The sequence below is a fragment of the Condylura cristata genome, unplaced genomic scaffold (assembly GCF_000260355.1).
Source record: "Condylura cristata isolate star-nosed mole 26May11 unplaced genomic scaffold, ConCri1.0 scaffold00013, whole genome shotgun sequence".
NCBI classification, from domain to species: domain Eukaryota; kingdom Metazoa; phylum Chordata; class Mammalia; order Eulipotyphla; family Talpidae; genus Condylura; species Condylura cristata.
Genome location: NW_004567114.1, coordinates 51,811,528 through 51,825,504, shown reverse-complemented (window position 1 = coordinate 51,825,504; position 13,977 = coordinate 51,811,528). Strand labels below are relative to the sequence as shown.

General features: G+C 35.7%; 1 protein-coding gene across 1 annotated transcript in view; it reads right to left on the bottom strand.

Moving 5' to 3' along the window:
• The window catches only part of PRKD1 (protein kinase D1), a 219,461-nt gene that overhangs the window by 115,946 nt on the left and 89,538 nt on the right, over window positions 1–13,977 (bottom strand). Inside the window, exon 2 of the mRNA XM_004681964.2 lies at window positions 12,565–12,703. Coding sequence (XP_004682021.1) covers window positions 12,565–12,679 — 115 coding nt within the window. The 5' untranslated portion in view covers window positions 12,680–12,703. The remainder of the gene's footprint in view (window positions 1–12,564; window positions 12,704–13,977) is intronic.

Sequence of the window (13,977 nt, the reverse complement as noted above, 5' to 3'; positions counted from 1 at the left end):
TTCCTTCTTTCCTTTCCTCTAGTAGATTTACTGACTATGTGGGTGGGGAGGGAATATGGAAATAAAGTATATGTAGCAATTTCTCCACTAATGAAGGAATGTCAGTTGCAAAGGAAGAAGTCAAGAATTCATTCCAGTAGGTCCTCACAGAAAAAAAACAAGTGTAGGACTACGAAGCAGCTTTGTTCATATTGTCATTTTCATTAATGCATTTTAAAATGAATTCGAATGTTACTATTAAATCCCCAAATTCAGAAAGATGGTTTTCCTGAGAATAAACAGCTAGTCTGACCAAAGAAAGGTCTGACCTTCAAGAGCTGAGCTTTCCTCTGATTTAAAGCAGATTATAGTGTGACGAGAAAGTTATATGACTTCTAAAATAAATATAGAATTTGCATTCATAACTAAATGTTATCTTTTCTTTTTTGTGGTATAAATAATACTTTCATTTCAAAGGGTTTCCACCTATCATCAATGTTAGTGATATTTTTCATTAGAATATTGTGTTTCAAAAATATAAAGTTTTTGAGTAGGATGACAAAATGTCTTAAAGGAATTAAAAATATAGTCCTTTGAATTATGAAAAATTTAGCACAATTATTTTTTAACTTTTTATTTTGAATTAATTTTGAACACAAGGAAAGTTGTGAAAAACAGAGTTCCCATAGACCTTTCCTGAACTTCCTCTCATACCATCTCCTGAAATCTCTATTGTACAACAATGAAATCTATGATATTAACACAGGTACACTATTACTTTCTAAACTACAGAACAGATCCAAATTTCATCAGTTGTACTGCCCTTCCTTTGTCACAATACCCTACCCAGGAATCCACATTGCATTCAGTTATTATTTTCCTAAATGTTATCTTTTCTAACTTGGGCCACAATCATTTTCAATTGCTGATATTTTGTTATTTTTTAGTTTTTGTAAACCATCAAATATACACTTTTGGAAAAATGTGAGATAAAGCAAGTAAGAAAACCATTTATAAGTGATAGAAAGAAACTGTATTACTCTTCCTATTTCCTATCTTTTCTCCTACTTTCAATGTCTCCTTCATTTCTCAGGTGAATTTACCAGATCATTATCTCCTAGGCAATGTTTTACATATTACCATAATCAATCCTTAGTCTGAAAGAAGGAAATTCTGACACCCAGACACTAAATACATTTCCTGTAGCCACCCAGTTAATAAATGGACAGTTAAACCTGGAAATCATTCAGTTTGATTTCAGAGTGTATGCCTTTAACAACAGTTAGTGGAATAAGAGAAAGAAATTAAGAAACACTGGGAAAACTGAATATTTTCAGTGCCAAATTCAAAGGCCAAGTATAACAGAAGTGAGAGCATATTCAATATTCACAGTATTATTAAAGGTAGCTCATGAATCCAGGCTTGAGAATCCAAGGTTAAAACAAGAAGGAAAATTAGACAAGATATGTGGGGTACTAAAATCTGGGAAATTAAACCTATAAGGAAGAAACAGGGTGAAGAATGAACAATTTTTCCTATCAGATTTCTGTAATAAGTATGCTACCAAAATTTTCAGGTATGTTATTTATAACATCTTTTAACATAGCCTATCAAAGAACATTTCTGTAAATGCATATCTGTTGTGTGCATGTGTACAAGCAAGTGTTCCAGAGATTTAGGCATAAAATTTGATTCACCTGTTCTGTCCAATATTTTTTTTTATTTTGAAAATGTTCTATATCATTATGTCAGCTATTAGTCAATGTATCTAAATCACTTGGATATGACTAATATGACTAAGGAATGTTAATTTTATTTAACTTAAATTTAAATAACCATACCTATTCACAGTAACTATCATACTAGACAAGACAGTCTAGAGGGATCAGGAGATTGCATATCTTTCAGCTGATTCTCATAATTAGAATTTCTTATTCCTACAGCAGACAAAAACTTAGTTTTAGTTTCCAATTAGACTTTCATGCACAATAGTTTTTGTATTATCTAGTTCAGTAAAAATCAATTATCATTTTGCAAAGATTTCTAAATGAAAAAATTCCACATACTTCTGTATAAAGTAAGCCAAGGAAATACCGATTTATAGGATATTATTTTCCCTAAGATATTTTTTATGTTACCGTCAAATTTGGTAACTCATTTATTTCCAAATTCCTTATGTACCCAACTCCTCATTTTTGAGTTATAATGTGATGTTTTGGAAATAAAGAATAAATAATTCAGGATCAAATCTGGTAAATAAAGTAGATCAACATACCTTTTTGTTTGTTTCATAAGCCAATTCATATACAAAGGCAAAAGGAACAAATCAAACTTCTTACTGTGTTTTATAAAAGGATTCTGAACTATAAAAGCCTATGAGATCCTGATGTACCCACCAAGGTCACAATATAATAAGATTTATATACCTAAGGCTGTTAAAACTCTATCCTAAGAAGCAAACATTAGGATATATTGGTCACAAAGAGACTAGAGAATGTAGAGGAAAAACCCCCCTTTGTGTGGTTTTAATTACTCTATGTTCTTTTCCTGTTTATCTGGATGAGTTATAATACTGTCCTCAATTAAAGAAGCAATAGATGAAAAGGGAAGGGAAGGAGAAACTATGATTCCTGGCTGGATACCCACTTGCCAGATGGTGAAGAACTAGGCCTTAGGCTAATTCTGTGTGAACAGAGGGCTCGATACGTTCTTCTTGAAAACCACAGTATGTACATGGACAGAGATCCATGGAGATTTAGACTCCAGCTTTGGAGCCCATGACTCAGCTTTTCCTATATATCTTGCCAGCTGACCCTCTGGCAGAGACAACTGTTCTGCTAGATGGATAAAGTACAGAGTTCCAATGTGAGGAGTGGGAGGAGAAGGGGGAACAGCAGGAAAGGTCATCCAACATCTCATAACATCAATTCTTGTTCATTCCAGATGCTGAAATAAAAAAGTCAGAGCCTGAGGCCAATTCCAGGATCGCCACTACAACTTCTTTTGTGGGCATGGGACACTGAGGCAAGGACATGACAGTAAGTTGATGAAAGCAAGTAAGAGTGTTGTTGGGAGGTACACATCAACAAGGAGGAACTACAGCATACATGTAAGAAAGGAAACCAAGAACATTCAGGAGAAAAGAGAAATTGTTGAGAAAACTGATTCAAGGAAGGGTGAACTGAGTCAGAAAGCAAACAAGGTTGCTCAGTCCTGGTGACAAGCATATCCAGGAGCTATAAGAATTAGACAGGAAAGTCAGTTGGAATTCTCTGAATTTTACATGAGAAATGTTGTGGAAGAAATTGCAATGCTTTGAAAACAGGACCAGATTTTTAAAGCAAATAATTTTTAAATAGAGTTAGTTTTTGGCAATATGTAGAATATAATAATAGTCTAGAGGGAAAATACTAATCACATAATAAAATTAACAATATTATTGCTATAGTGATAATATTACTAGTAGATTAGACCAAGGGGAACCAAAGGTATGCACAGAAATTCAATTTCTCTATAAAACAGTGATTTTTGAATATCATATATAAAGCACCAATTTAATCATTTGTTAGTTTTATCATTTTATTAATTCAAGGTTTTGTTCATTCACTCAACAAAAGGGCACTGGTTGTATGTTATCAGTCAGGTACTAAGGATTCAATACAAAAATGGTTACTGTCTCAAAAAATATGAAAGTCTAGTGGTTAGAGGGGTGTGAGAGGGTTGAGTATTTCCCATTTTCTAGGTACCTAGTGAAATGCTTTATATGTACTATCCTGAAATCCACATGAAATTCTGTATAGGTAATAACATTATTACTATTTGGCAGGTGATATCAAGACTCAGGGAAATGAGGTGGCTTGCCCAATGTTATACAAGAAATAAAGGGCAGCTTTGGACTCAAAGGAAAATCTTGAACTAGAAGTCTAATTATGAAGTTGAAGTTATATGGACAGATGCTATAAATAAGCAAATTCCTAAGCTTTAATATATATAAAGCATTTAGAACAGTTCTTAATATATCATAAATGTTGCGCGTCCTTATAGTGCCATCATTATCGCCACTACCATTATTTATTAAAGAACACAAGAGGGAATGTGTTGAAAATTAAGCAAGAGGAAATATAAGGCAGTGGAATGCACTATATGCAAATGCTGCACAATATGCATAATATTTTCTAATAAAATAATTCTCTTCAAAGAAGTTTCCTCTTTAGGATTTGTCACCTGGTGAGAATGTATTTGCTCTGACATCTAGAGGTGCTGTTTAAAAAAAAAGTCAATGAACTATGTGCCATAGCTTTCCAGAGAATGCACTACACAAGGAGAGAAATAACTAAGAAAATGATCAAAAGAAAGAAGGAGTGCCCCACATGCCCACTAGTCACTAATGTCACAATTGGGTGAAGGTGGGAAGTCTGTATAACATTCTGATCTACTTGCTCTTTGTGTTCACTTTTTCCATGAAAATGGTTTTAGTGTGGCACAAAGAAACTAAAACCAGGTTTACATGAAAGATAAGAACGGAAAGAGAATTGATAGCAATAACAAAGGAAATGTTGAAGACACACACAGCATAAACCACACTTACAAGCAAGTATGGCCTATAAACTTTGCATTTAAATTGTTCACTTTTGCAAGACCACCTGCACAGGAATTGGTATCACTTAGTCTACCATGTACAGGCATCTAAGAACAACCACAAGAAATATCTATTTAGTACTAATGGTCAAGTTATTTACCACCCAAATTACCCAAGCTGTAGTAGTGCTGGGGAGGTGCTTTCATGATCAACTTTACTTTCCTAGAAACAGCAAACAATACTGCATCTATATACTGTACACTGGAGGAAATAATAATGCAGTCATTTAATATATCACTCTGAAAATTTTTCTCCCCCATCTACATTTCAGGGGCATACAAAACATTTTATACAATGCAATATTTGAGAGAAATGGATATGCATACACAATGTCACAATGTCATAAAAACCAACAATTCACACTTTCTTTAAGAGAAACTTGGACCTTGGAATTTATTATCATATATTTCATCTAGCCTTTGATTTATGCGTTACATCTTAGTAATTAAAAAGGTCTTAAGGCTCCTTAAATACAGTAATCCTAAGGTATTATTTCAACTTTGATGAGAGCAATGAAAATATACAATGGTCCTTTATAAGCATATTTTGTATTGTAACTCTGCTGAGAAGATCATCCAGGGTTTTCTTAACTTGATCATATTTTGTATTAATAAATAGTAATTTTTCCTGAGGAAAATGTTGATGTGATAGAAGCATGCCAGTGAAACTGGCTCATTACTGGTTTTACTACTACAAATACCATCAATGTTTCCTGCAATATAAACTGCCTTACTGTAGGAGGAGTCTCTGAACAGGCCCTCAAGAGTACCCCTTTACTCCAATTTCTTTTTAGTGCAAGTTCAAGGGACTATATTGAAATGGAGTAAATAGTGACTGAAACATATTAAAACATTGCTACCACCTCTACTCACTACAGGATGTGGACAAGCTAACATTTATATTCCATAACTTTTAAGATATTTGATTTCAATACCTTCCAGAGTCATCGCAAAGGAGATAGTTGGGTAAGCAAACTGGTTCAAAAGTTTGTGCTCTGATGCAAACAAAGAGTTCCTCATCAACTCTTGCTTTGTTCATGACTCAACTATTCGCCCATGAGGAAGACATGGTCTATATGTGGAAAGGATGGACATCCTCTCTCAGACAACTGGCCCGTGGGCATGATCAAGTAGGGCAACTCCTTTGTGAACAACTGATCAGATGCTCAGAAACAAACAAAAGAAAAGTATCTTGGGAAAAAGTGCATTTTACTACAGTGGAGAGGGGAACAGATCAAAACGGGTCGGGTGGGAAGAGTGCACAGGACTATGGTGATGGCACATGGGTGAATTGGTGGTAGGAAGCCCATGGGGATTACAACTGAGATGGAAAAATGCACAAAATGAAGAATGATGTAAAAAATAAATTAAAGAAATAAAATTCACAAATCAAACAAAAAAAGTGAACCTAAGAAATAATCTTGAAGAGTTATATTTCATATCAGCCTACACCACAGTTGCAAAGAGTCTATAGTAAATAACTCCTTTAACATTATTTAGTTACCTTTGTCAGTTATCATACCAAGATTCCTTCTGTGGTACATACAATAACAAACATCATGGGAAAAGGCTGCATAGAGTGTGAGGAAGAAAAGCAGTAACAATAGCTAAACCTCACTGTTTATTGCTCTGGGTAAAAATGTTCAAGTATTTTACATGCTATTAACTTATTTTAATTTTTGTAATAAGGTTGCAATGTAGTTACTAGTGTTGTTCCTATTTCACTGATGAGCAAACTAGGACACAATATGATTACATAGCCTGGCAAAGATATAAATAGTGAGGAAAAGAGGAAGGATATGAACCCAGCTGATCTGGCCCTGGGAATTATACTCAATTATTACACATACCACTTGCTTATAGCCTGAATAAAAGATAGAATCCATGTACCGTTAACACTACATTATACTTTCATTCAGTATCTTTGATTAACAAACAAAAGCCCTGAAGACTAGAAGATATGCAATTTGGATAAAATTGCAAAGGAAATCAATGTTGCCATATGTCCAAGAAAACTGTTCTTCACTCTTCAGGGCCGTACACACACCACTGGCAAACATACTGGACAATATGAGGTCAAGAAATTAGGATGGGAAAGGAAATATAATTATTCTTAGATAGCTCTAGCTTCCTTAAAGTCCTCACCTTCTCATTTTCCTTCACTAACTACATTTAAATGATTAATTTATCTTTTTAATCAAATCTCTAAAATATTTATCTATCTCATTTTCAGCTCTTTTCTCTAGGTGACTAACCCACATCTCTGCCTGGGCGCTAACTTTCCAACAGGGTGCCTATCTCTAAAGAGTGGAAACAAATAACCATATGTAAAAAGTAGCATTTTGAAAATGCTATAAAATAATATATTATAGACCATTATAAAAAGGTAATTTTCAAGATCTAACAAAGGTAAGGATTTTGAAACAGAAATGAAAGAATCAAGATTTTGATTGTGAGAAATTCTTGTGGTCCTCATCGATTTTCTCTTTAAAACACACACACACACACACACACACACACACATACACATACACACTTGTTAGACATCAAGTAAATAAAATTCCAAAGCAAAAAATGCTGGGTCAAGTGAATGCAGTCTGTTATTAATTTGCTTTTCAATGGCTGAATAAGCACGCTTTGATAAAGACCCATCATGAAGAAAACTTCAGATAAATCTCATGAACTTTATTTTACAGTTCAGAATCATACATTTGAACTTGACTTTGGCTTTCCTAGGAAAAATTCCATTTGCAATGTTTTCCTACTTCATAACAACAGTAACAATGCTAATCCTCTGCTTAACAGACAGAAAATTTGCCAGTGGTGGGAGTATGTGTGGTGAGGAACTTCCACGCAATTAATTCTTTACTTCTCCAAAACCCAACCCATCAGCCATGAGCAATCTTTTCCGGGCTAACTGTGTCTAAATGTACTAGCTCACACCAGCCATGTGTGTGTGTGTGTGTGTGTGTGTTTTAAACAATAAAAGCAGGTTAAAAAAAATAATAATAACAGCACAGTAAATTAGCCTAAAGCATCTGAGTTAGATTTTAGCTTCCAAAGTTACAGAGATGAGGAAAGGACTCAGCATAAATAAGTGAAAATTCTTGATGTTGTGTGAAAAAAACAAGAGTTTTTAACTTTCCTCAAAATTAATTTCCCCACCCTTTTTGTAAACATTTATTTATTATTTTCAATAATAGTTAATTTTTACATAGTGCCTTTTTCCATCTCAGTTGTAATCCCTGTGGGCTTCCCATCACCAAATCACCAATGTGTCATCACCGTAGTCCAATGCACTTCCCACCCCCATTTTTGAAACCATTCCCCACTTCACCCCCGTAAAATGTCTCTGATATATAGTTGTTCATTATTATTATTATTTCCTGCCCCTTTTTATTTTTTTTTGTTTATTTTTTTTAAAGATATATTTATTTATGCATACAGACTGGGGTATAAGCCAGAGGTGCAGGGGCGGCGAGAGGCCTCACCAGAGACAGAGTGGGGAGCAGAACAGGCAGATGGAGGAAGCACACTGCTGAGGGGAGCAGCGGGCAAGTCAGGAGAGGTCTGCCACGCCATGTGGTCACCTCCGGGGCAAGTGGGGATCGAACTCATGCGGAAGTGGCTTTAGATTCTCAGTGCTGTGCTGTGCTTTAACCCTCTGCGCCACCAGGGAGGGCCCCACCTGCCCCTTTTTAATAAACATTTTTAACATACTCCTATGTCATAAAATGTTTCTTGGTGAAATATTTATCTTGGCTAAATGTAAAAAAAAAACTAGATCATATTTATGTTGACATTTAATTTTTGATGAGAAAAATAAAATTTGGATATATGAATGTTAATCATAAATCATCAAGAGGAAAATTTCTGCAGTATGTCTATATTTTGGAGCTGGCTGAAAGGTAATAAAGCAGGGATCCAGTGTTTTGCTCCCTACTCCCTACTCACCCACTGCAGTTTGAATAAAGTTGATACTTATACACATTTCTAGGAAATAGTCCATTTTTTAGGTCAATCATGTAACTTCAGTGACTAAGTTAGGAATGAGTATATGATATGAATTCCCTGTGCCCATGGCCTAAGGTTCCTAGGTAGTTATCTTTTGTCTTGCCTTAAATTACAATGCAATGCAATGCAGCTCACATCACAGGCCATTAATTTCTTTCCAGGATCTAAAGACCACATAACAAAGAGACATTACATTTTAGTCTATATCTAAAAACAGTTTTACCACAAACTGATATTTTTTGATATTTTTATCTGTAGTAATTCCCAATGTGTTATAAAATAGCCTCTCATCCAACTCATATACACGATTATTGAGAACCCCATATCGATAGAAACAAAAAAGCAGGGGAAAAGATGATTGATATACAATTACATGGCCAGATGAAAGCTGTGTCAGCACTGAGCCGCACAGGCTTACAACTGTGTGTCTAGCAGCCGTGTGGCACAGAAGCAAGAATGGCAATTCAGACGGCAAAGTAATTCTGATTGCAGACAGGTCTAGCAGCCCCTGCACACCCAAGAGTATGAAACTGCGAAGTAGGTCACTGTATCAAAGTAGTAGAGATATGAATATAGTGAGTCTTGTGCTATGGAAGAGAAAAAGGGAAATTTATATACTATCCAAACATGGTAAGGACTTAATGATTGGAAACTGCAGTGAAAAAGACAGAAGAGACAGGTATATGTATTTTGGTAGCAATATGCAAAGTTCTGAGAGCAGTGGAGCTCTGAGAACTGAAGCCACATGTTAGTTATCAGTAGTGAGCTCAGGTATGGTACTGTGCTGCAGGTAAGAGGCGATAAGCAGCAGGAATAAGGAATCTGAAGAGTTCTAAACATAGATATTAACAACAGCAAGAATGAACAGGTGCATGAAATGGAAAGAAAGAATAGGAATCTGACACTAAAGCTGTTGCCATGGCTAAAGAGAAATGAATCTTGAGGAAGTAAATCACTCCATGCCATATTACAAAGAAGGCAATGTGAATAAGTGAAATAACTACCACTGGGATTGCAGGAGGGCGATAGAGAAAATAACCAAAAATGTCACTGAAGAACAAGAGAAGATCATTTCATTCAATGCCTCACCTAAGAGTGAAGGAAAGTGAAAGGCAAGTTCCCCCAGATTGAAGGGAATGGAAAATCACCTTCAGGAAAGCCATATACAAGTAGACAAGAAGATAAGGGAGGAATAGCAAGCATTTTGTCACAGTGGACTCACGGTCTACAAAGGTTTGAGGAAAAAAATGTGAAGAGTTATGGGGAGCGCCCTCCTTGATGGTGCAACAGGTTAAAGGATATTACCTATGAAGCTACCACAACCACTGCAACATGAATTCCATCCCCAGCCAGGGAGATGACCCACATGGCATGGCACATCTCTCCCGACCCACCCACTGCTCCCCTCAGTAGAGTATTTCAGTCATTCTTACTGTTCTGCTCTCTACTCTGTCTCTAGTGAATCCTCTCACCACCCCTGAACCTCTGGTCTGTATCCCAGTTCTGTACGAATAAATAAATAAATCTAAAAAAAAAAATAAAATAAAAAGAGCTATGGAGAAAGGTAGGACTGTTACATAGGGAAGGGGAGTTTTAAACATCTACTGAGAAAATCATAATGCTAAAACATCAGAGTGCAAGAGAATACCACTGCCAGAGAAGCTTATAGGTAAATGCTGGAGATCTAGGCAGAACTTGAATGCATGTAATTGTACGTGTATATGCATGTGTCTATTATCTATATAGTAATAACTAGAGTATAGAATGTCTCCTTGTGGACACCAGCAAAATAGCTGGAAAAGTAGGAGTGGCCTTCCTGAGCCTGGTTCTAGGAAACAAAGGGTTGCCCTTAAATGCCTTGTCAGCAACTGTGGCCAAGAAGACAGGAAAGACGACCATAAGAGTACATAGCAAAAAAAAAAAAAAAAAAAAATGCATTCACTGCTGGCTAACTCATAGAAAAAAGAATAAAAAAAAAAAAAAAAAAAAAAGGCGTGAGCAGCAGGGGTATCTGCAGGGCTGTGGCAGGTCAGGGAGGGGGAAGGGCAGTGTGACTCACAGAAGCTGCAGCAACAGACACATGTGCATCGCTTCCCTCCACAAGCCACCCACACACAGCTTGCATTCAATCTGCTGGCAGTACTATACAGTACTTGATAGCAACAAAGGTATACAGGGAAAAAATTAAATTTAGAAATGCAATTTAAAAATCCTCATATCTTGGTGGACACTGCCACAGGGAAAAGGAGTCCTAAGACACATTATATGATTTGCAAAGCAGCCTGGTATGAGTATTTAATATGAATTATGCTGAGAATAGATCCAGTGCATGATTTCCTTGAATAATTTATTTCAGACAGCCCCTAGTGTTCAGAAACAGAAAATGACATGTCTAGGAACTAGTTTTGTGAGGCCAGGTGCAGTAAGTCAAGGTTTAAAGCACCAAAGAAAAATAAGGCAAGAGCTCAGTCACAGCAAGTGCTTTTCAAAAAAAAAAAATAATAATAGGGCCCTCCCTGGTGGCACAACAGGTTAAAGTACCACATCATAAAGCTCTTGGAAGCCAGTGCAGTATGAGTTCAATCCCCTAGTGACCCACATAGCACAGCAGACCTCTCCTGACCCGCCCGCTGTGACCATCAGTATGTATTTAAGTAGATCTGTCTGTTCTGCTCCCCACTCTGTCTCTGGTGAATCCTTCAGCCCCCACACCTCTGGCCTGTACTTCATTTCTGTAAGCATAAATAAATAATAATAATAATAAACAACCAATAAATGATAATTCACAATAATATTATTATTTATTAATTATTTATTGTATTAGAGAATAATAAATTATAATAATGAATAAATAATAATAAATCATGAAAGCTTTTTCTTTTGTGGTTTGTTTATTTAACAACTGACAAGCATACAAACAAGAGGATAATGACTATTTTTACCTATCAAAACAAGCTGTTTACAGGCTCTATTGACAACAAGAAAATGTGGTAGTCCCATGACCTCACAGCATGTCAGACAGTCAATAAAAAGTGACTGGGCAGAGTAGAAGCAAAGGCAAACTGGACCCTTATCAGTGCACTCCAGCACTGGATTGGAACTAGTTGAGGAACTTGAGAAGATGAAGTCTAGAATCATTAAAGTTAATAGATTTCCTTTAGTCAAGGAGGTAGCAAGCAAAAACCCAGACAGGAGAAATAAGCCACACATTCTGAGTTTCTAAGGAATGACTCAGTTTTAACAAAGCTGAACAATAAATATCTGGACCTCCTTCTCATCAATGCACTGACCACTGCAAGAGTCCCTGCTATTGCTTTTCATTGGTATTTCTTATTTTTTAAGTAAAATACATTCATTTTCCCCCAGTTTTGACAGGTACAGTCTGATGACTAACTTCTAAGTCTTAAACAAGAACTATAAACCTGGGTAGAAGGAACATAGCCCTGTCCTCTCAGGGTGTGATCTATCTAGTGTCACATGCCATCAGACTGCCTGGCACATCTCTCGTTTCCTTCTTGCTCTTGGTTTACAGCTACTAGACTTCTGACTCAACTAAAGCAATGGTTTCCTAGCCTGCTATTATTTCTTTAGGAAATAACCATTTCAGGAACTCAATACGTTAGGGGTCCTGATAGCTTCCTTAACTTCACTGCAGATGAGTTTGCAAACCAAATGATGGAAGTAATGAAGGAAGTTATGCACATATTTTTTGGTGGGCTATAGGAAAGCAGGAAGCAGAGAGAAGTGATTGGGATAGTGTTTGTTGTGTGTAGAAACAGCCAAATCAAAACAAAACTATCACTTTTCTAAAATAATAGAGAACTGAAATTTCCATTTGGGGGCTGATATACTGATTTCAAAATTCATATGCTCATTAATTACACAAATACAAATCATTAATCTGTGAATAGAGGGAAAAAAAATGTATACTACCTGACAAGACAACTTCAATAAGATCACCTTCCTGGATATCACTAGCTGTTTTCACCAGTTGGAGGATGTTTTCAGAGGTAGGATCATGGCGAAAAAGCAGGATCTTATCATACATTCCATAGAAACCACATTCAGGGAACTGTAAATACAAATATCACAAAAGGTTAAATATAAAAATCCTCCTAAATTTAAAATAACAATAAATAATTGTCATATAAGTAAATGTCAGGGCCCATTTCAAGCTAACTGGGGTGTCTCAAAGTATCTAGAATATTAAAACTAACAGTGAATAGCAAAACTGGTATTGATATGACCCCAATTCAGGAGGAAAGAAATCATTTATAGTAAGGGCCACGATGTTCACTTAGAACAGTAAGAAAACAGGAGAAATATGGGATAAGATTCAGAGGAATTTCTGGCAAGAATGTGTTTAAGAAGTGTGCATTTAACACAAACTACAGCAACCCAGTAGCATAAAATCTGAATCAGTTTATTACAATTCCATTACATACACAATTGAAATTTATTTGCAAAAAAAAGGTCCCTCCATTTTGGCAAACTGATGACTCAGTAAATCTACATGTTTTTTGTGTAAGCAGAAGTGTTATCTCCATACTTTGTCCCAGGACAAGTTCCAGAGGAGAGAACCCAACTCTCCCTTCTGTTGCTGCCCTTAAACTGGATTTAGTTTTCATTCAATCTAAGTAACATAAGTACAACAATTAAAGTCAACTTGTTTTAAGTCTATGTAGTTTATAGTCTCCTTATAGGGATAAACCCAAGTTTATCTTTCAGAAACTCTTTCTCAATAACAGTCGTATAATAAAAACTAAGTGAATGTTTTTTTTTAATATAATGACAAATCTGGAAAACTATAATAATTACTATTATAATGTTAACAATCAATATTATTTCCACATTTTCTCTATTTCTTGTGATTAAAGTCTGTACATTCAAGCCATAATTGCAATTGATGAATTCCATTTTATTTTATTGTTATTCTCTTGTTTTCATTGTGTTGAAGGTTTATTAACATAGATTAGCTTCTCATTCAAACATTTTAATGTGTTAGAATATCCTGAAACCATTTTCTCCTCCATCCTTCATCTTTACTACTAGGGTCAAATGCTACTAACATTATTTCAGTATCTACTGGCACTGGAGAAAATTGATCTGATAAATACACTCATAATGAAGTGTAAAGGATTTGATGTGCTATTTCCAGAACTGGAGTTAAATAATAGGTTTTTATTGCAAAACACTGTTTACAACACTGTATATGCCTTGGGGGACAAGTGTAACATCTAACAGATGTATGTCTCCACATCACACCCACCACAACTTACCCATAGTCCTTCACAAAGTGGGCATCCTTTCCCAAGGTGCCAACCCTCACCCTCCCTCATCCTTTAG